Below are 21,027 nucleotides of genomic sequence, written 5' to 3' on the forward strand. Positions count from 1 at the left end.
TGCCGCGGCCCCGTCGCCCCGCGGGGGCCTGAACGGTGCCGGCGGTGCCCCCGAGCAGATCTCGGTCTTCCCTTGGCCCCCCCGGAAAGTGAGGCGCGCTCGTCAGTGCGGCTGCCGGAGGCACTCAAGGAGCATGAAAAAAAATAATAATAATTCCAGTAAAAGAACAAAGCCTCAGGCCCGTGTTTCTGCCAGGTGCGGGCTCTGCCAYGCGCTCAGCTGCACGGAGATGCTCTGCTCGTGTTTCAACCCCACTTTTTGAATAGAGGGAAGGAGTCACCGGCCGCAAGCTCTGGGCTGAAATAACCGGAGCAGGAGCTGTTTCATCGTGCATCTCCCTTGGGCGTTAATGGGGCCTGAAAACCTTGCTGCATCCTCGTTACCGCTCCTCTCCTGTGCTTAATGAGGTGATCCAATTAAATCGGCTGTGACCGGACAACGAGTGGGTTTGGGATAACTTTCTGGTTCCTCAGCTGAGCGCGTGCAGGGCCGGGAGCGCGTCCGTGCGCCCGCTCGAGCACACAGTGCAACGTGGCTGGTTAATGCTTGACCCGTCCGGCAGTCGCTGCCYACCCCAGGGGCAGAGGGGATGTTTTTTTAGGGCCTCCTGCAGCGGTCGCAAAGCTGAGTGTTTGCCTGCTCTGACATAACGTTACACTTTGCCATGTTCCTACAGCTGGCTGGATGGGGTTTTCAGGTGATGCAATCAGCTGTCCCCAAAATTAAGAAGGTGGGAATTGAGRGTTTGTAAAGAGCCTGCTAAAAATAGGGAATAGGATTATATACCTAAGCTGGGAGACCTTTCTTGGGGCTCAGGAAAAATGTCCTTTAATCCTCTTTCTGCTTGTAAAGTGGTTTTACCTTCTCTTTAAAGCCTGTCTGCTAATCAGTGTTAATTTTGTTTAGCTCTTGTGATGTCTGTCCTTTGCTTTGCTAGTTGCGTTGCTGCCTTCCGGGTACAGTTCAGGAGTTTAGCAGGAGGGAGACTTAGAAATGTTCCACACCCTAGTGATAAGCTGAGGTTCCTTTGGAGGCCTGAGGGCATAGATAGTCCCAGATTTGAATGTGCTGTTGTTAGACTGAGCCAGCTGGGAAAATTAGGCTTGCTGAACCTCAAGAAGAAACTGTTGCTTTGGAAGATTTTTGAGTTACGCCCCTTGATATAATAATAAAAATATGTATATGCATACACGTAACTTATATGTATGTATCTAAAATATAATCTATAAGCTGTTTAGAGGAAAATATTCATCATAGTTAAGTAATTGCTGTTCTGGTTAATGCACAGAAAACATGTGCTGTGTGTCCCCAAGGAGGAGGCATCTCCAATATGCTTTTTGGTTTTGTAACTCAGCAGGATCCATGTGATCATTCATCCTCAGCATGCCAGACACAGCCATCCCTAAGTCACAGGTGTGATGCTTCGCCTGCCCCCAGAATGTGAGGATCCTCATTAAAAAACGATGCTTTTCTGTTTCCAGTCAGCTTTAATCCGCTATGTTTTAGTGATGTGTGGTGATCAGACTGGAGCCAAAACTGTTTTAGGAATAACCCAGCAGAGATAAGAGACCTTCTGTGCAAGATGCAGTATTTGGGGACCAGCTGCTCTTCTCTTGAAAATGCCAAAATCTGAGCAAAGGGAAAAAATCTGAGTTACTGCTCAGAAAATAAACATAATGTTACTGCTGCGAAGGGCAGAGGCACAGTGTGACACAGGTGTGCTTGGCTGGGCTGGGAAACAACCAGGATATTAAATAGCCCCGTCCACTAAATCTGGTTTCTCAAATAAGGATTTTTCTGTGCTGTGCTTGTAGTTTTTGAAGGTTTCGTGCTGCCAGGATGAGAGGAGCTGGGGCYGATGGGATTTGTGGAGCATGTTGGAGGAGAAGAGTAGTTTTTCTGCGTCTGGGGATGAGCGGTGGCAGTTGCACACCTTCCGTGGCATCGCTTTTGCCGGGTCCTGTTGGGGAAGGCGGGTAGACTCCCCTGGGCTCGTGCCATGACTCCACCGCAGACGTGGTGTGTGCAGATATTTACCTGCTTCTGAAGGGGGTACTGGGGCGCTGGAGGGAGGGTAGGTACTTCTAGGTCTGTGCTGTTTGCATGGGGAGGTGGAGATGAATTCCTCTGTTCGCACTCCCAGACCGTCTTCATCCTTCCCCTCCAGCTCTGGACAGCTGCCCCCAAAATCTCTCGCATCCTCATCTGACAGTAAACCACTGTCTGCGCTGTGGCAGAGCAGCGAGGAGGCCAGAGCCAGCATTTCACTGTGCCAGGTAGCGGCCGCCTGCAAAAAGTAGGTGCTACGATGGCTCTCTGAGAGCTATTTTTGTCCTGCACTGGCACAGATTCCCAGTTTACCAGCTGGGTGTTTGCTGTCTGCCACCCAMGCAGAGGGCCCAGCCTCTTCATCTGGCAACAGAAACTGTTTTTTTCTATAAGTTACGTCTTGTTGTTTTGCTCTCCACCCTGTTTTGGTCTGCACACATCTCCAGCAAAGGCAAAAAGGGATAGATTTGAAGGGAGGCAAGAGGAAGCATCTGTATGTCTTTTGGTTTATTTTTAGCCTGTTCCAAAGAAGTGAGGCCTGCGTGATTGCAGTGGAAATGTATGTGCCTTTTTTCACCTTAGTTCTTAGTACTTCTGTGAAAAAAAAAAATGAGGAGAGGCCCCATTTTCCCTCAACCTCCCGGTAAGTGCTCCTGCAGATGGAAAAACATCAACTCCACCCTTACTAGACATCGGGGAATCCRCATCCTCAGGGCGCAGATCCTTAAGAAACCCTGCTTTATTTTTTCACCTGCTGCTGGACCTGCTCCCTTTCCTTTCACAGCCTGGCACCGGCAGCTGCAAGTCAGGACCTCGGTGCAAGACAGCTGGCAGGCATCTGCAGCGTGTGACTTGGYGTCTCATTAACACCAGGGGTGCCACGTTGCCGATACCCTGCTGTAGGAAAGGAGAAGGAGAGGGTGTCTGATGAAAAAGGGCAATATGAAGTTGAGGCCCTCTGACACCAGATCTTGAGGGAGTGACTTCCTGCCTCCTGTGGATTTTGGAAGGTTTAGCATGCTTGAGGAGAAAATGAAGACATTTAGAAATGGAAAAGTAGAGCAACAGATCATAGTTAGCCAGGCTAGGCACTCCTCAGGGACTTGAGAGACCAGAGTTCAGGTCACTGCTGTGCCACATCCAGACCTGGGTGTCTGACTCCAGGTGTTCCTGGCCAGTGGACACCAAGTTTGGCTCCTCTGGTAGTGTGTGCTCAGTGTCTTGTGGAAGGGTAGAGCTGTGGTCCACGAACAGCCAGGTGGGCCAAAACGGTTGACACCAAGGATCTTGAATCCAGTTTTGTTCTAGTATTGAAATATTTTAGTCAAAGTGGGAGAGCTCCATCCGGAGGGATGGAGAGGYGTACACCCTGGAGCCTGCCACCACAGAAGTGTTAGAACATGCTGTTTGAAGGCTTGGGTTCACATCTGTTGGGAGAGAAGAAGGAATTTGTTCTATTTGCTGTGGTGAGTGTCTTAATCTATGATTTGATGTGAAGCTAGAAGCAAACTCAAGTCCAAAACAACATTTTTTAAGGAAGGTGGCTAAAAGCAAAATGAGTCTTTCCAGAAGAGTTGTCTTAACCAAACACCAACGTTGGATTTAATGCGAGCGTAGTAGCTGTCTGGCTTGGGTTTCATACCTAATGTACATCAAAGTGATGCAAGAGCCCCCCATCTATTCTTGAAGTTTGTGAATCAGTGAGCGCAATCACTAGATAAAAACATGCTACGTTTGAGCAGGTGGTTGGACTAGAGGCTTCCTGTGGTCACTTCCAACCTGAATTATCCTGTGGTTTCGCCCGGAGAGGTGCCTCACCTCCCTCTGCTCCGTGAATAACGGCAGTTCTTCCGCTATGTGCGTTTCCACTGGCGACTGCATCTTTGTGTTGCTGGGAAGCCAGGGGGATGTGTGATAAATGAGGTGAGTTTCACAGAGACAGACTTTTTTGCTCTGTTTCCTGAAGCCAACATCTATGTTGACCAGGTTGGCACACGCTGGCATTCATCAGCCTGTTAATGGTGTTTGCAGCTTCACCAGTCAGAAGAGCAGGGAGTGGGGAAGAATCCGCAGGAGAAGATTAAAAATCAGCGGACGGTTTTCATTGGCTCTCTTAAAACRGAGGCTCCCTAATTAAGGCTTTCTGCGGCTCACAAATAGCCCGGCTTTCTGCCCACTTGCTCGTATTAGGAGCCTGTCGCAGCTACGAAGAGCTAGACTTTATCCCTCGGTTGGAAGGGCGTAGAAGCAAAAGGTAAGAATTTGTTGGGTCTGCTGCTCCCAGCCAGCGGTCCCCTGGTGCCGTCGCTTGTTCCACTGCTTCCTTCCCCRCTTGCTTTGGGTTGAATGACATGATTCTAACTGATTTGCTTTGTTTTGAATTCCCCTTTTCCTATCAGYGCTTGCTAGAGGGTTGAAGAAATTTTGGGGAAGGAGAGAGAGGAAACCTCTTTTTCCTCCAGCAGTGATCCAGTCATCCTGGCTGAGGTCTGCAGGCAGGGGCCATGACTGCGTGCCCMAGGGAGGAGTTGTTAGAGTTGTTAGCGCAGTCAGATGGTGAGGAAGAGAGAACTTATAAATGTGCAGGCAGAAGATCTGTGCTGATGTCTGCGTGTCGCACGTGGAGGTTTCTGATGGCTTAGGAGGACAGCATGTAATATCGGCTGTGATGTGAGCAGCGTTCAGCAGCTGGTAGGTGCTCGGTGCTGAGCAGGGAGCTGCCTTGTGAATCTAGTGGTCTGCTGGAGTGACCGGGTGATGATAATTTTGGCTAGCTCCTCTTTTCTGGAGTATTTTACAAGCAATTGTTAAGGTTTGCCAACACTCCCACTTTACAGCAGAAGAGAGAGATGCCTTAGACAAGGTCAGCAAGGGCCCCTTTGCCTGCCCGTTCCAAGCATTAAATACCAGTTCCCCAGCGGGGAGGTCAAGGAGTGTGTTTTTGTCTTCAACGTTTAGGCAAAACGTCTGATAATTTCTGAATATCACAAGTCAAAGGCTAAGGGAAGGATAGCACAGGCCCACACCCAAAAGGAGGTTTGTTCAACCTTGATGCGTTTCTTAGATGGTGGAGCTGGATCTGGCATCATGTAATACACGTGTGATGGGACCAGTCCTCCGAGGTCCTTGGRGAACGGATGATCCGGTGGGTGTCTCTGGAGCTGCAGCACCTGAAGGACACCAGCGGCGAAAAAAAGACAGTTCCCCTTTGGGGCAGCGACTGAACTTGGGAGCTTTTACACCAATATACGCGTCAGCTGCTGCTAGAACCTGCACAGACGAGACTTCATGTATTAACACCCTTTTCTTTGGTACACGCTTGAATAAGTTCTGATCAGATGTATAAAACATCCCTAGGGAATGGAGGGAAAACTCAGGTAATTTGCTAGCTTTAGTGTTGCCTCACAGACGTCGGTGAGGAAGGGATTTAGGGATAAGGAAAAACCCCGCTCACGCAGGCTGAGGTCAGGTAGACAGCATGGCTGGATTAGCCTGCTGTGCGACCCGTGGCTGCCACTGGTTTTGTAAGAGACTGCAGATGGCTTAAGGCTGTTTAAAAAGTGATTTGTGAGGTCAGGGTCGCATTGCTGTGATCTAATTTAAATGAGAAGGCATTACACTGTCTGTCTTCTGAATGCTCCTGAGTCAARACTCAGCTGATGAGGTTAAAATAACACATGTCAAGGGGCTTTACTGCTTGCAGAAAGATTTYTTTTTTTAATAGGAAACTTAGACCTGTTTGATTTGTCATCTCTGTTTTAAAAGCTGCTGAATTCTTGATGGATGACTGACCTTGGCCATATTCTCTGCRCTGAAGTACAGGATTTTCTTCTTTATTCACATGTTAATCATTAACCTTCCTTCCTCCCCAGAGAGGCAAGCACAGAGAAAATATCCATTCTTTTCTTTCAAGGTGAAGAAGCAACTGCAGAAAGGTCTATGTGACCTCAGGCTGGCTTCCTCCAGTATTAGGACCCTTCTTGCTTGCAGTGAGAGACCTCAAGCTGGAGACAGCRTGGTGAAGTGTGGCTGTGGCCAGCTGGTATTTATTTCCCAAATCACACCTGTGTTCAGCCTGTTGTTTGCAAGGCTTTGAGGTTTATTTCCCTTTTACTGTAAATCTAAACCAGTCCTTTTCCCTGTGATAGACAACAGTAAGGTCCTCTGTGAGCCTTTTCAGAGCATGTGAGTTGGAAGACTGGRAACTGTAAGATGAGTCTGTACAACAGCTCTTTGCAAAGCCTGGAGCCCAGCGGCGTCCTCCTCCATCGCTGTGTTGCGTGCACGGTTAGTGGTGAAGGACATGGTGGGCTTCTGTTGGTCTGTACGTTATCTGCTATGGAAAAGGATTTGCGAGTGCATATTTATCCCGAGAGCACTGAACCAAAATCTTACAACTGTCTGTCACGGGTTGGTAGTTTGTGCTTGTTAGGATGTAAAATGGTGGTTTAAGAGGTCTGTGGCCCGTTGTCGCGCTCTCGGGCAACCGATCCCTCAAGTGGAATCGCGTGCCCGTAATACCAGCTGATGTCCTCTCTGTGTCCTCACCAGCAGACCCTGCAAGCTCCCCTCGAGGCCTGGCCCTTGGGGAGGGAAGTGGCTGTGCCATTCACACCGGTGCAAAAAACAGGCAAGAGCGATCCACTAGCAGACAGAGTGCGTTACCCCTCTGCTGCCCCAAAATGTGCATGGCACGACTTTGAGAAGTCCCTGTCGGGAAGGGCAAATATTAAGCCAGAATTGCTGAACGCATGTAGGAGATGTGCTGTGATGTTTCCAGGTGCCACCAGACAGAGGTAGCATCTTTCTCCTGTTAATTAAAGCCTTTCCTAGGATTTGGATCCAAAAGGGATTTAAACCCTACTAACAGAATAGAGCTAGTATGAAGCTGGCTTGAGTTCTTCCAGCTCAGTGGCAACTGGAGTCCAGTTTCCTCTTTCTTTGGGTTATGTGGTGCGAGTTTAACTTCAGTTCCTCAAGAGCAAGTGTTCATACTGCAGTGATACTCRTCCTTTAGTTGTATGAGCCAAAGCTCCTGGTGGGGGAGCTGCAGATGACTCCGGGACCCAGGTGCAAAACTTGCCCTTCCCAAAGATGGGTCCCCTAGGCAAGAATCGAGGCCGGGAGCAAAGCGGGGTGAAGCTGTCCTGCTGCGTTGCTCGTGGCTTCTGGCATCTGCTTTCCAAAATGAGATCTGACTCCTAAGGACTCCCAGCCCAGCTCTTTCTCAGCAGTGCAGAGGTGGCAGTTGCCACTGTCTGCAGCGGATTTGCTTATTTAATAGTTCTTTGGATTTCTCTGGTATTTTCTGCACTCCCCAGTTACTTGCCATCGGCTCTAACTTGTGAATTTTGATTAATTCTGATTTGCCTGCAGAAACTTGTATCTGAAGGTAAAGGATGGACACTTTTGTGGGCCCGAGGCAGCCCTGGAAATYCATAGCTGCGTTTTCTTATGGGCTGCCTGGCTTTCTAACCAGATTTGTATTTTTCCTGTCTCTCTAGCCATGCAGGGGCCGAGGCCAGTGGTTCTGAGTGGCCCATCAGGCGCAGGAAAGAGCACTTTGTTAAAGAAGTTGTTTAAAGATTACGAGAATGTCTTCGGCTTCAGTGTCTCCCGTGAGTAACTGCTTGTCATTGGCGATGAGGAGCAGAGAAGTTTGAGGCTGGTAGTCCAGAACTCAACGTGGTGGTGGTATTTGTGCGCCAGATAATCTGCTTCTGTGGCTCATGTGTATCCTAGTCTGTCTATGGGCTCTTTGAGATGTTTTAATAAGTCAGGCCCTTTTTTAATACAAGTATCAAGAGGCAACTGCAGAATTTATCTGGAATGGCACCTTTCAGGATCTTGCCACCTCTCTGAACACAGCTCAAAATGGCGATGAGATGTTTTCCAAGTGATTCCTGAGTTGGAAAGTAACCAAATCCCAGAGATGACTTGCTTCAAAAGCCAAGTCTTCCCACCTGACTGTGGGTGCTARTGAGGACATTTGTTTGCAGGGTAGYTCCAGCTCTGGTTAGCRTGGTCTCTGATTTAAAATAGGAGTTTCGTAAGAACCGTCTGTCTGTCGAGTCAGTGAGTGAAACAGTTCGTCCCATCACCTACTTACGTTCTTGTTCCTACCACTGCTCTGCTGGTTTGTAGACTTTGCTTTCTACTGTGACCACTCAGTGCTGGCCAAGGATCCCCCCCCCCTTTTTTTCCCTCTACCTGAGATATTTTCCTTTAATATGAAAATATCCCCTGTTTTTCCTAAATCTCCGTAAACCATTCGGACCTTGGCAATTAGAACTTTATGAAAACTAAGAGGTGATCAGAGCCTTATGGCATTAGATTAATTCCCACTAATCCTGTAGAAAACAATGAGTGTTGCCTTCCGTGCAAACCATCAGCTCTTGTTTGGTTTGCAGATGCCTAAAATAATACAAGTTTGAATGACTTCCAAAAGGCTTTGTAGGATGTCTGATTTATTCAACTGCTTCACCTAGGAGTTTGCCCTTATTCATTAAATCCGACTATTTTAAGCACCTGTGTAGGTGCTGTGTGATGTTTTAAAATGAAGATAACTTATTAAAGTAGGGCACTGCTAATTCCCCTGAATCAAGATGGAGATCTGAATAATGTGTCTAGGATTACACAAGGAAGTCTGCAGCAGAGCAGAAAACTAAGGCCCAGCCTGTTAGATCCCAAACTGGCCGCTCTTGATTGGTGGTTTTCAGATTTTCTAGGAATCGAGGGTGTGAATCATGCATATGGTTGTGTTTTACACTAGTTGATTCCAGAAGTTTTGATCATTTTGAAAGAGGAGGAGCCCTCTGTGTGAATGGATTCATCTGTGTGTGTTTTTTTTTATTTCTTCGATGCTGTTATTTCCTTTATCTACAAAATTCACAGGGCCATCTTTTGCTTACAGATACCACAAGGAAGCCAAGACCTGGAGAAGTAAACGGCAAAGGTCAGTGCAGTGCAGTTGGGCCTGTCTTATCAGATTYGACAAATTATTGCTCTGAAAAACAAAGTTTTTATGAGAGTACTGCGTGAATGCCCATTTACTGAGATGATAGCCCTACATCTGTGTTTATAGGGGGCAGTTCCTTCAGGCAGGAGGCATAGGCATTCAGTAATGATATAGTTGAGTTTTATATATATACGCACCTTTGTTCCTGATCTTGATGGCCAYGAGGCCATAACTGCTTTCTGCTGCTCTACAGTGTGTGCCATGCAKTAGAGAGAAAGTAATTAAGAGGGATGGATTTGGCAGAACAGAACCAGAATTTAATTAAGGAATGAAACATTAACAGAAGCAGAGCATACACTCCCAGTTTTCTTTTCTAGATACCGTCTCAGTGACACATTGACCAGGATTTTCGAAGCRGGGCTCTCAGTTTAAGCTCTGCTGTCCATACCTGGGCTTTGAGTGGCTTCATTTTCTGAAGTGCCAAGTAGCTCTGGTTAGATACGTCAAATGTATAGGTCTTCAGGAATCACAACTGCWTAATGAGATGCCTTTATCTGTCTTAATAGCTTGTGTGCAGCTGGCTTGCTGCTTTTCTTTATTCTGGTCGGTTTGCGTATTTCAGAGAGAAACGAATGAGGTTGGCACTTATTTTCTGAAGGCAATTTTCACTATGAAATGARAGGAAGAAACTTGAACAAAGGATAGGGAAACATTTCTTTTTTTTGTCCATTTGTTTTGATGTTCTTTTTTTTATCTCCCCCTCTCTCTAGTCTTAATCATAACTGCTTTCAAATAAAGAATTTTGCTGTAATGTATTCCAAGCTTCAGGGGGTTCCCACTCCACCAGAAAGGGGAAGRGGTGTGAAAAAGGGTGCACAGCAACATATCTGGCCACGTGGAAAGATGCACAGGGGTTCTCAGGTGCTTCAAGCAGGTGTCTGGGCAGTTGGGGTGGAGAGGGGATGCTGTGCATGGTAATTAGAAATAGGTGTCTGCAGTCTGCCACGCTTGTCTAGGGCAGGCTGTTAGGTGMTTCTCCCCTGAGCACTCATATGTGCCATCTTGGCCGTGTGCTTTCCCTTCAAAGCTGTTAATTTCTGCGTATTTTTCCTGTTTGCCATATACAGATTACCACTTTGTGACCAGAGAGGAAATGCAGAAAGAAATTGATGCCGGTGAATTCATTGAGCATGCAGAGTTCTCTGGAAATATGTACGGGACGAGGTACGCAGCTCGGACGCTGTCGCCACTGAACCCAGTTGGTTGAGAYTATGATGGAGGAAGTAGTTTAACTTAGTGACGCTGTTTTCCCCCAAATGCACAGATTCCTGTCTTAAGCTAAGCCTTTCATTTTGGCAGCAGGGACCTGTCAATTGTATTTGGCCGTTATTAAAACAGCAAAATTAACTCTTACAAAGARCTAACTCATCACAATTCATTCTTCATTGCAACGTGAAATTCTGTATTGCCTCCAGTGCTGAAGAAGTTTGCATACTTAACACTTTTCTTGCACATGRGTGATCTTTGCAGACTATTTGCACTCTTTAATATATTCCGAGTGCTCTGCAGAAACTAGTGGGCAAGATGGACACTTATTCTCCATTATCCCTGTGTTAACTTATGGTCTGAATATGATAAATTCACGAGCAGGTGCTWTTCCAGGTGTATTGTCTGTAGTGAAACAAGTGAAAAGTAACCACTTACAAATAGGTATATTGCATGGCACCCTTGACCAGGGTTAAAGAGTTGGGTGGATTTTAAAATAGCATTGCTCAGGGCRTTGGAGCTGGTGATCAATAAAACATTAAGCAGCAATGTTAATTAGAAGTCAAATATCTTACATAATTATTTTTAGAAAAGTGTGGCACTATGGTGCAGGACTTGTTAAGGAGGAAAGTTAATTAAGTTCTAAGATATGTAATCTTTTAAATTAGAGAAAACTGCCTGAAATGCTTTTCAGAAAGACAGGCGTTTCTTAAAGAGCTGAGCGTGCTTTTGRGGGATTATTTTTGGAGACAGCAAATTTGGCTAAATTTCCTCTTCTGAGGGTGGATTCTCTGTGAGATGTCTCTACATAAGGCTCCCAAGTTGAGCATGCCGTAGGTGTGTGTCTCCTGTCACAGTAATGTCCCTGTTTTAATGCAACGTGGATGGCATCACTGCTTTTGCTGCAGCTAAGGACAGTGTCCCGGGGGACTGGCCGTGGTCATTTCGGGCCAGCTGAGGAGGGCAGTCCCTCCCCTGGCCTACATGCTTCCAGTGTCACTACTTTGGTTTATCTCAAATACCCAGCACCAAGGAGGAGCCAAGTGCAAGCTCCTTAATCCCGGAGTTCATCCTGCGTAGGATGTGCTTGCTTCCCATCACATGCTCTGCTTAATCCAGATAGCCGAGGTGCAGAGGAGATGGCAACTCTCTGATRTCTGATACAGGTTGAGTTGATCATGGTACCTTTTCCTCAGGGACMTCTCTCCTCTCCCCAGCTGATTTCGATGGAATTTTCAAGAACCGGCTACTTTAAGACATTTTTTTTTCATCAAATTTGAGTGAAAGTGGTTAATGCAGTCCAAAGTTATTAGGCCAAACAGGACACATGAACAGTACAACTGCATGTGGTTAAAAAAGACTGCTGGGAAGACCAGAGGCATAGATTTTGGTGACCTTCCTCAGGGCAGACAGGGCAAGGGGAGCATGCATTTACGCACACCTTTAATAACTTGACCAGGAGTGGAGAGGTAGTGCAGGGAAAGCAGCAACAGGGCTTCATTTTGTCTCCTGGGCGTGCACAGGTGGTTTTGRTGGTTGCACACTGGTCTCATGTTAGCTGTGGCAGACTGTCATCCTGGCCTAGAAAACCCCTGAGGCTCTTTGTGGCGAGACAGGGTGCTTGGGGATGTCGTTGTGTTGTGCTTGAAGTGAGATCAAACCGGGAGCMTTACTGTGGTTTCTGATCGCCTTGTAGTGTTTTCGTGTGGTTGCCCAGAGTGAGAGAAGCCTCTAGCTCAATTTCTGCCCTGGTTATATAGACTTGCTAGTGAAACAAAGCTCAGAGTTGAGGCAGGCAAGGATTTTTCTCTTTCTGCTATAACCTCACATCACCTCCTTGCATTAATTGATTGCTGTTTTCAGTGCTGTGTGGTGTGCGTGTCAGTGATGGAGAAGGATGTGCCCTGTTAATGGTGGCAGGTTATATAAACTTCAGAAGTTTAAATCTTGGTAGATAAAATGCCATAATCGCTGTGGATATAAATAATATGCTTGTGTTTGTTTTTTAYGTGCTTTTTTTCCCCCAGCCTTCACCTATGTCGTTGGTCTCGCAGACCCCTAGTCTGCATGTCCATGCTGCCTCTGTTCTGGGCCTGGGGTGGGGAGAGTTCAGGATGGGAGAAAGAGGCTGGAATTAACTCAGATCAACGCAGCAATAAATGCAAATGTTCAAGCAAAATAAATACTGAAACCATTCAAGCAAAGATTTTTCTCTTTAAGTGCCTGAGGACGTTTCATAATAAGGGCTGTTTGATAAGATGGAGGAGAGGATCTTTTATGCTAAGCAGAAAAGTTTAAGCTTTCACCAATGCTTTGTGCTTCCTAAATCCCCCCAGCTAATAATAAATAATAACTAAAAATCAYGTGCTTGTGAAAGGTCCATGCCTTTGGGATAGCACTGAGCCCTATTCATCGAAATCAGGGCTTCTTTGAAACCCCCTTTAATTAGGGACTGAAATCAGTCGAGGTTCCCTCGGTCAAGGCAAAGAATCTAGAGAGTTCAGGGCTGGCTCTAGAGCAGCRTTTTCTCTTAAACTTTGCTGCCACTGCATGGCCTCCTGGTTTAAGTCACTCAAAGCCTTCAGTGGCCATCTCCAAGCTCCTCGCAGGCCTTCTCACCATCCATGGTGCTGCAGGGTCTGTCGTGAAGGAGGACTTTGGCACAAGCACAGTACAAATACAAACTGAAAAGTCCCCTAGCAGGGCTGATACCCASTGGCCGTGCCAAGTAGCCTCTCTTGGTGCACCAGAAGAGAGTTGGAGTTGCTGCTTTTCAAGGGAGTGTTGTAGGTATTCGAGGAAAAGCGCAATGCATGTTCTGTAAAGCCCAAGCTGGAGAAGAGATACAACCATCTTTACAGATGTACGAGAATCATCGCTTGGAAAATGTTTTCTTAGTCAGGCATCTTACAAAACTGGCAGGAGCATTGAAGCATCCTTCAGGAAAGCATGTGAGTGTGGAAATTGGTGGACCTCTAAGGAAGGTTTTGAGTGTTTTTGCTCTTTGAAGATGCTGCTGTAGTTGTTGAAGGCTGTATCTCTACAGACTGCGTCTGAGCCACGCTGCACTTGGGAGAGTTGCATGTTACCTGTTTCTACAGCCTTCCTGCTCTACGGTTTTGCCATTCTCTATAGCAGCAGGCAGCCCTGCTGCCAGGCCCTCTTTCCAATGGACCCAAAGGACCCTCAAGGAAAGAGAAACCACTGTTAGCCTGAGCGGAGCAAATTTCCTCTTCCATCCTGCAGCAGTGAGGGCACTTTGGAGCCCCATGAGGCAAAAGGCCCACTGCTGGGGGCCTCAAACTCGCTCTGCTGTGGCTGGATGCTCTGACTCTTCTCCTGTTTGGTCTGGGGAATAACCAGCTCCCTCTCTGCCTGTCCCCAGTAAAGGTGCGGTGCAGGCCATTCAGGCCCAGAACCAGATTTGTGTCCTTGACATCGACATCCAAGGTGTGAAGAACATCAAGAAGACAGACCTGAACCCCATCTACATCTCTGTACAGCCTCCATCCATAGATGTCTTGGTGAGCGGCTGCCTTCCTTTGCTGTTAGGCACTTAGAGGTAATCGGCGTCTTGGTCTGAAGTGATGAGGGTTCCCCCCTCATTTAATGTATGTATTAAAGATCTGCAGAACAGATGGGGGCATTCTTGAGTCTTCCCTGTCCGGTCTCTTTCCACAGCTCGGAGTGTGATCACTTCTGTTGAGGTGTCAGCTCTGTTAGAGCATGGCCAGCCTTTAAAATGCTTTACAAAAGCATTAGTTGTCCTTTGTAAAGATRTGAAGATTTTGTAGTGAGCTTCCAGCTCCAGCTGTTGGAGTTAAACTTAGAGGGGCTGGTTTGGAGATACTCAAGGCCCGCCTGGATGCAACCCTGTCTTAACATGCTCTAGGTGGCCCTGCTGAGTGGGGAGGTTGGACTAGATGATCTCCAGAGGTCCCTTCCAACCTTAGTGATTCTATGATTCTATTCTRTGATTCTCTGGGAAAGCCCTATCCGTTTGGTCTTACGTGGGGATCGCGCGCACACAGCACCTTTGAGAGAAGTGAATCCTCTGTTGGGGTTCAGAGGGGCGCGTGGTCCTGGAGATGTGACTTGCTGAAGCCATGCAGRAAGTATGTGGCAAGGAGTGAGCCCACAACTCCTAGATCCCAGCCGGGACCTGGCTCTCCCCTGTGACTCTCAGCAGATCAGGCAATCTGTGCTTCTTACTGAGTTTGTGGGGCTGGACGCCAACAGAGTGCGCTACTACCGGAGTCCAGCACAGAGATTTCACTTCCCGGTGGCCCAGGTATCCGGTATCTCTTTACCTGAGCCCACCAAACCCAGCTTGCACACTGATCTGCTCTGTGACTGGGAACGTATCCCCTTGCCCTTTGCAGAGTGTCGTTTCACGTGCCATCGTGGCTGATGCTGGCAAACGGCTGCTGTGCTGGGGACAGCTGTTAAGCTGATGAGGTGGCTGCTGTTTTCTGCTTGCAGAATTTGGAACACACGTTTCTTTAATATATTTGTCATTGGATTTAGGAAAAAAGACTACGTGACCGACAGACTGAGACAGAAGAAAGTTTACGGAAGCGTTTGACTGCAGCCTGCGTAGATTTGGAACTTAGTAAGTCCAGTGGCCTTTGAGAGATGTGGCCAGGGAGAAGGGAGACATCGGTGGTTTAGGTGTCRTTTTCTACACAAAGATCTGACCTCTCTTCTCCGAGGAGTGCTGGCAGGGGTTGGGTGTTGGCTAGGTTTGATCTAAGCATAATACTGCRCTGTTTCCCATTGCAATTCCTAGCGGAATAGCAATAGTTGAAATAACAGTATCAAAATGCYGCAGGAACTCAAATCTTACGTGAGAGAACATGGGGAAGAAACATGTTCTCCTCTTACAACTCTGCCCTCTTTTCCTTCCCTAGGCAAAGAGCCTGGCCTGTTTGACTTGGTCATTATTAATGATGATCTAGAAAAAGCCTATTCCGAATTGAAGGAAATACTCGTGGAGGTGAGTCGTRTAGGGGTGGGGGGTTTTACCCGCCTTGCTCCCTGTGTAAGCTTGACTGCTGTGCTGAGCAGGGGAGGATCCATCAGTAAACAGCYGCAGAAATGCAACCACATGCCTGCACCTGATCCAGATCCAATTTGAATTGCCAAGTGATCTAGTTGTGATCTTATATGAGTGATACCTAACAGTGATAAACAGATCCAGTGTGACACTGGATTAGGGGCAGTATAAGCCGGTGCCACTGGCCAGTGCTGGAGGATTGTACTATTTAGACTGTCCCCAAGGCAAACGTAGTTGTGTCCCTAAACGCTCATGCGTAGACTCTGGGCTTGGTGCTGTGGTACTCTGGTTTGTGCTGTGWTAATCATTTTTGGTCTTCAAATGTGTGAAACTAGGAATTGCTCCGAGAGTGACTGGTTGCTCATTTACTTTCCTGATCTCCTTGCAGGAAATCAAGAAGGCCCAAGAATCCAGGAAGTCCTGAGCTSAGCCTGCTTGGACGTTTTAACTTTGCACATCATTCCTGAAGCGTATCACAGTATTTTATTCCAAGAGACATTCCCTTTAGCCTGATGCCCTTTCAAAGTTATTCTAGAATGTTTCTATTAAAACAAAAGAAAACGAGACCTGGTCACGCTTGTGTTTGTGTTGACCAAGCGCTTGGCGTGTGCTGTCCCAGGTTTGCCTCTCAGGTGGAAGAGAGGCAGAGGAAGGCAGAGCTGTCCTGCGAGGCTGTACGCGAGCCGCCTGCCCGTAGCTGCTGGACAGCCTGGACTGCTGCGGCCCTGACGCGCGGCTTAGGATCCCGTGTGTCCCACCGCGCTGTTTGTGCAGGGACCGTCACCTGCCCGGCTGAGGCCGCTTGCGGAAGGGGATTTACTCAGACTGATGTGACACCATTTCCACCTGCAGGCAGACAGGCCACCGTGTCTAATAGCGCCCGCTAACTTAGAGCGGCGGAGGGTGAAGGGTGATATCGCCAGCGCTGACATCTTTGTTCTCCCTCYGGTTCTTGCTCCCTTTTGCAGGTTAGCTCCAGCTCCTCCGGGCGTGTTTGATTGTCTCCCATCCTCAGGCCCTGCGGTTATTTTCTGTGTTGCTGCTGCGTGGTGGTACGTCAGCMCAGCTCGGTCACTCTAACTGCCATGCTGGTGAACGGGGAGGGTTGCTGGAAGTGCTGAGAGGGGAAAGGGATGCTTGTGGGATGTGATCTGTCTGCCGCCTCCTTCCTGAGGCAGGTACCATGAGGCTTTTCCTCCTGACTGCCGCCCTGGTAGCATTCTTGTAATTCACATATAGTTGTTGTTTCATGTGATTTCAGATACGGGTAGATTTTTTTTTTTGATACTCTCATACCTGCAAGTTGGAGGAGAGAGTATTTCCTTTCCAGGCAGTGCAGTTTTTTTTTTTTTTTTTTACAGGGATCCTAACAGGGATCTATTTGATTTAGCTGCTGTCCCTCGGTCTCTGGCTGAGACGTGGGAGCATTTTGCCTGACTGGTATTTGGAGGGTGACTTGCACTTTGCTTCCCCTGCTTTCTTCAGGCTTAACTCTGGTGCCTTCATATTTGTCCTGAGCCCTTCAGTCCCTCCGGCAGGTCGTATCCTGAGCCTTCATTACTCACCAGCCGAGGATACTTAAAACATCCATCAGTCACAAGTGTGAGAGAGAGACGAGCGATGTCTCATCTGGTGTCTTCTGYGTTTCACAGGTGGATTAACCTGTTYCTGAGCTGTAGGGAAGCAACAGTTSCTGCTAAYATGCATGCTRTGTAGCTGCTACATCCTTRGGAAGTTCACAGGCTCAGTTGTCCCAGAGCATGTTGYTCTGGAGGACAGAGGTGGTTTGGGTTTGTGTGATCCTCTAGAAACGGTGAATCCTGTAGAACAGGATCCCACAGGCAGTGGCTTCTACCTGTCCCCCTCCAACCTGAACTTAGGTCGAGCTTCCATCATGCAGACCATGCGCTGCCAAACAGTGTCCCTTTTCTCACTGAAAGCATGGCTTACCAGGGCAGCGTAGTACCTTATACTCATTTCTCTTGGGTTTTATCCACTTCACATTCCATCTCTCTGGCTTACCCAGCTGCAGATGTCGGTTCAGATCATCTCCTAGTTTACTAAACTCCATCCTCCACACAGCAATGGACAACAGTAGGGAGAAGCAGACCTTGGCCAAGTGATGGCTTTCCAAACCGGGCATCTCAGCTGGGTTTTGAGGGCCACGTCTGCAATGTAGAAACTTCCCCTCTAGATGGCGGAAACGGCAGTAGGAAAATGCGCGGAGACCGMGCTACGAAACAGAAAAACGCAGAGGTGCCCGACGCAGCGCTCGCCTCAGTCCGATGGTCTCCATGCAGCCAGTGAGACTTGCTGAGCTGTTGCCAGATGGAAATGCGCAGAAGCTACRTGCTCAGCTGTCCTGCAAACGCCGTGCTTGCACGCTTCCCCCGGGCTCCCGGAAAGGCGCGACTCCCGGCCCCTAACCGAGCCCTCTGGTGTCCCTCCAGGATAGGTAAGTGGTACCCGAGAACGGGCAGGGACAACTCTGCAGTGTTACAGCAACACTGTGCAGCAGCTCTGGAAGAGAGCGCTGCCAACGCTTGGAAAAAGGTAATTTAGATCGCCACAAACACCATGTTCAGATCTTAACCTCTGCTCCCCGCTGCCCTGTTGATAACGGATATGGAAATCCGAAATAACCTGGCCCGTATCGGGTGACCTGCTTTTAGGGGCTGCTTCTGTGCCTGACGGAGCGCGGCAGCAAACGCCTCCCCGCCTCGTGCTAATGCGAAGCGACGGGGCTGGTGTCGGGACGGTGATGCGTGAAGGAAGCACCAGGAGCGACCGCCTGAGCCGCGCGGCTCGCCGGGCGGCTGACGCGGCTCTGTTCGCTYGAGCGAAGCAGCCCCAGATGCCGGAGCAGCCCGGTCGATGCGTTTAGCACCGCAGGATTTTTGAGTGCGTTCTTTGCGGCAGTCAAGCTAAGCCAAGAGTCTTTGCGAGCCTTTTCAGGAGCGGTTGGCAGCGTCTCCCTTCGTGTGGGTGTTTGGGGAGGGGAGGACGCCCAAGGACGTGTGTTTTGTCCTCAAAATACTGCAGAAATGCCTGCTGAGAGGGCATCTCGCGGGCAGCGTCCCGCCTGCTTGCATGTCTTTCGGCGGTCAGCGTAGCCTCGGGGACGACGTGGGGCGTCCTGTCCGGGAGCAAAGCGGCGTTTGYGCTCTTTTCCCCTTGTCCTCGTCGCCCGTGAGCGGTGATCCCGTGGCCCCGTCGCCCGCTGCCGAGAGCCACGGGGGCGCGAGCGAGCAGCGGGAAGAGGGGCTGCAGGGTTTGGGACTCTTCGGCGGAGCATCTGCAGAGGGAAGATCGGAGAAGGGAGCGTCGAAGACGGGGGGGGGCGGAGGCGGCCGGTTTTCGGCCGTGGGRTTAGGAAGGCAGGGACGCCGCCGGGGACGGCAGCGGGCTCCGGGGGCGCGAAGCCCCGCGTCGGGAACGCTGGAAGCGATCGCTTCTGCTGCGGCTGCGCTTGCAGCACCCGTCCCGGCTCTCCTCGACGCCTCTCCGGTTTAGCCCYGAGGCCGCCTAAGCCCTTCTCCGCGCCAGTCCTGCAAGAACAGCTCCAGGGCAAGCGATGCTGAGGTTTATTAACCAGGAGTGGACGAAACCGAGGACATCACRGAGCTTTTCCTGCCCAGCTGCTCCTTTTCCTCTGGTCTCGAGTGACCGCAGGCTTCAGGAGACCCCCCGGCACCGTGACCACGGTGGTAGGAGCTCAGCCAACTCCCAGATGTTGTTCTACCAGGTGCTGGCTGCTCTTCTCGCTTGGAAATGGGGATGAATAATCAATTCACCCCAATCTGTGTATGGATTTTGAGCATATGTTGCCAAATCGGGAAGTTGTGGCGCTGCGGGTGTGTGCTTGAACCAAAAGGTTGGGCGCGTTGCTGCAAACCTAACCCCCTTCGGGCAGGGAGAGCGACCTGTTGAAACGCTGCTTTTACAGGGGCCGGTTGTGCCGTGCTAGTAATGCCGCTCCGCRGAGAGAGCAGAGCTGTCTTTCCGACTGCGTTTGCAGGAACAAATACCTTCCTGTTCCCGTATTTCAGATACGAGGTGGTTAATGATGCAGACCGTCGCTAGGGATGGGATCAGAGCCACAGCTCCCGGTGCCCGACGCCGGGTCGGAGAGGGGATGGGGGCCGGAACGGAGACAGCAGGCGTCTGCCGCTCTGCCTTTCGGTCAGACAGCGGCTATCGATTCTATTTATTTATTTTTACAAGGCAAAACAGTGTTTTTCCATAGCCTAAGTGCACCGGTTGCTCTCRAGGGAAGGCAGATCTTCTCCAGGTGCGTCGCGGCTTTCCGGCGGGTCTCCGCTGTCGCGTCCAGCTCGCTCTCGGCATCGAAAGGTTTCCGCGTTAGGAAGCCTCTCGCGTGCAAAATCACAAAACGCSGCTTCAACTTGCATTCGTCTCCGGAAACGTGTCCGCTCGCCCGTGGCCTTTCTCCCTCCTGCCGTCACCRAACAGGACCGCGGGACGGACCCTTCCCCTGTGCGAGATGGTGTCCGTCCGTCCAGCTCCTGGCGGTAAATCCTGGCGAAGGAAAGGGTCTGTCCCCGGGGTCCGGATTGGCTATATAAATGTTAGAAAAGGTGTTTATCCGTCGTATGTTCATTAGTGCTCCGAACTAGTATAAAGCAACGGATTTCAGCTCTTTCCAAACCTGCAGGCTTTCGGCCCCGAACGTCTGAGGCTGCCCGTGCGAAAGCCGTTGCCTTTATGCCCCGAACGCCCTGCGTCGCCGAGTCTCGTGCGGGAGGAGCGGACCCGCGCCGGTCCCGCGAGACGCATCCTGGACCRGCCCGGATGCCCCCAAAACCAGCGGCGCGGGCTGCGTCGGGGCGACGTCCCGGCCCTTAGCAGCGGACGGGCCCGACCTCGGCTCCGGAGCGGAGTGGGCCGTTCCCGGCTCGGTGCCGGCTGCCGCGAYGCCGGCTCTTGCCGAGGCAGCTCTGGGTTTTCGCCGTAGCAGGAGGTCACCGCGGGCCAGAGCCGTCCYGGGAGATAACGGGGCGTCGCGTTCGCTGCCGGGCAGCGGCCCGCCGGCCTCGCRCCCCTTCTCTCCCCGCCGGCGCTCAGCAAATGCCTCGAAACGTGCTGAGCGAGCGGCGTCCCGCTGCCGGCCTCCGGGCTCTTGGCTTTAGCCAAGACCTCGCGTATAAAATAAGCAACAATTTAAAAATCTTCRAGCCCTCGTGGGCTGCATCTGCGCTCCCCGCGCTCGCTTAGGGCCTTCCAGGGGCTCGGCTCAGCGGGACGAACGCTTGCAGAAACAGACGGTTTTCGGCCAACGTTGCAGTAAAAGCCGGCTGCAAATTGGGAATCGTGGTTATTTGCGCGGGGTGTTTGACCCTCCCTCGTGCAGCGTGTTAGCGCGCGTCCGCCCGCGGGAGCCTGAAGCGAGGCGAGGGGATTAGCTGCGCGGTTGCATTGGAAAGGGGACGCGCAAATCCGGGACAGCTCCTTGAGCCGCCCGGATGGGACGCACCGTCTCCTTCCCCGCGTGTCCGGCTGCGCGAGAGCGRTCCCGGAGTCACCCCGGGCGCCGCGGGACGGCGGGGACGAGGTGTTGGGGTGTCGGCACCCAAAGCCCCCGCGCGCGTTCGCGTGCAGCGCTCGCCCAGCCGGGGCTCGACAGGTTGTTTCTCGTCTCCCTCTTCCAGAGAGGGGAAGCCGCGTCCCAAATTTCTCC

The 21,027-nt window shown here is 50.1% G+C and overlaps 2 protein-coding genes across 5 annotated transcripts in view; both read left to right on the plus strand.

The window, feature by feature from the left end:
* Positions 1-42: 42 nt before the first annotated feature.
* On the plus strand, positions 43-15,895 carry GUK1 (guanylate kinase 1). Of its 4 annotated transcripts, XM_085318187.1 has the most exons (9): positions 1,358-3,972; positions 4,081-4,303; positions 7,554-7,667; positions 8,963-9,004; positions 10,135-10,231; positions 13,659-13,797; positions 14,801-14,885; positions 15,184-15,269; positions 15,718-15,895. In XM_085318187.1, exons 3-9 carry the CDS (start codon positions 7,556-7,558, stop codon positions 15,751-15,753), a joined length of 597 nt encoding a protein of 198 aa, XP_085174313.1. In that variant the 5' UTR covers positions 1,358-3,972; positions 4,081-4,303; positions 7,554-7,555; the 3' UTR covers positions 15,754-15,895. The 4 variants fall into 4 exon arrangements, with proteins under 4 accessions (XP_085174314.1, XP_085174313.1, XP_085174312.1 ...); XM_085318188.1 differs by lacking the exons at positions 1,358-3,972; positions 4,081-4,303 and adding an exon at positions 43-407; XM_085318186.1 differs by having other exon boundaries at positions 1,358-4,303.
* Positions 15,896-17,763: 1,868 nt separating this feature from the next.
* The window catches only part of LOC146588323 (gap junction gamma-1 protein-like), a 41,999-nt gene continuing 38,735 nt past the window's right edge, over positions 17,764-21,027 (plus strand). Inside the window, exon 1 of the mRNA XM_085318193.1 lies at positions 17,764-17,784. The gene's annotated coding sequence lies outside the window, so the exon portion shown is untranslated. The remainder of the gene's footprint in view (positions 17,785-21,027) is intronic.

Source organism: Rhea americana, unplaced genomic scaffold, assembly GCF_003343005.1.
Source record: "Rhea americana isolate MKP2758 unplaced genomic scaffold, rheAme1 scaffold_524, whole genome shotgun sequence".
NCBI classification, from domain to species: Eukaryota; Metazoa; Chordata; class Aves; order Rheiformes; family Rheidae; genus Rhea; species Rhea americana.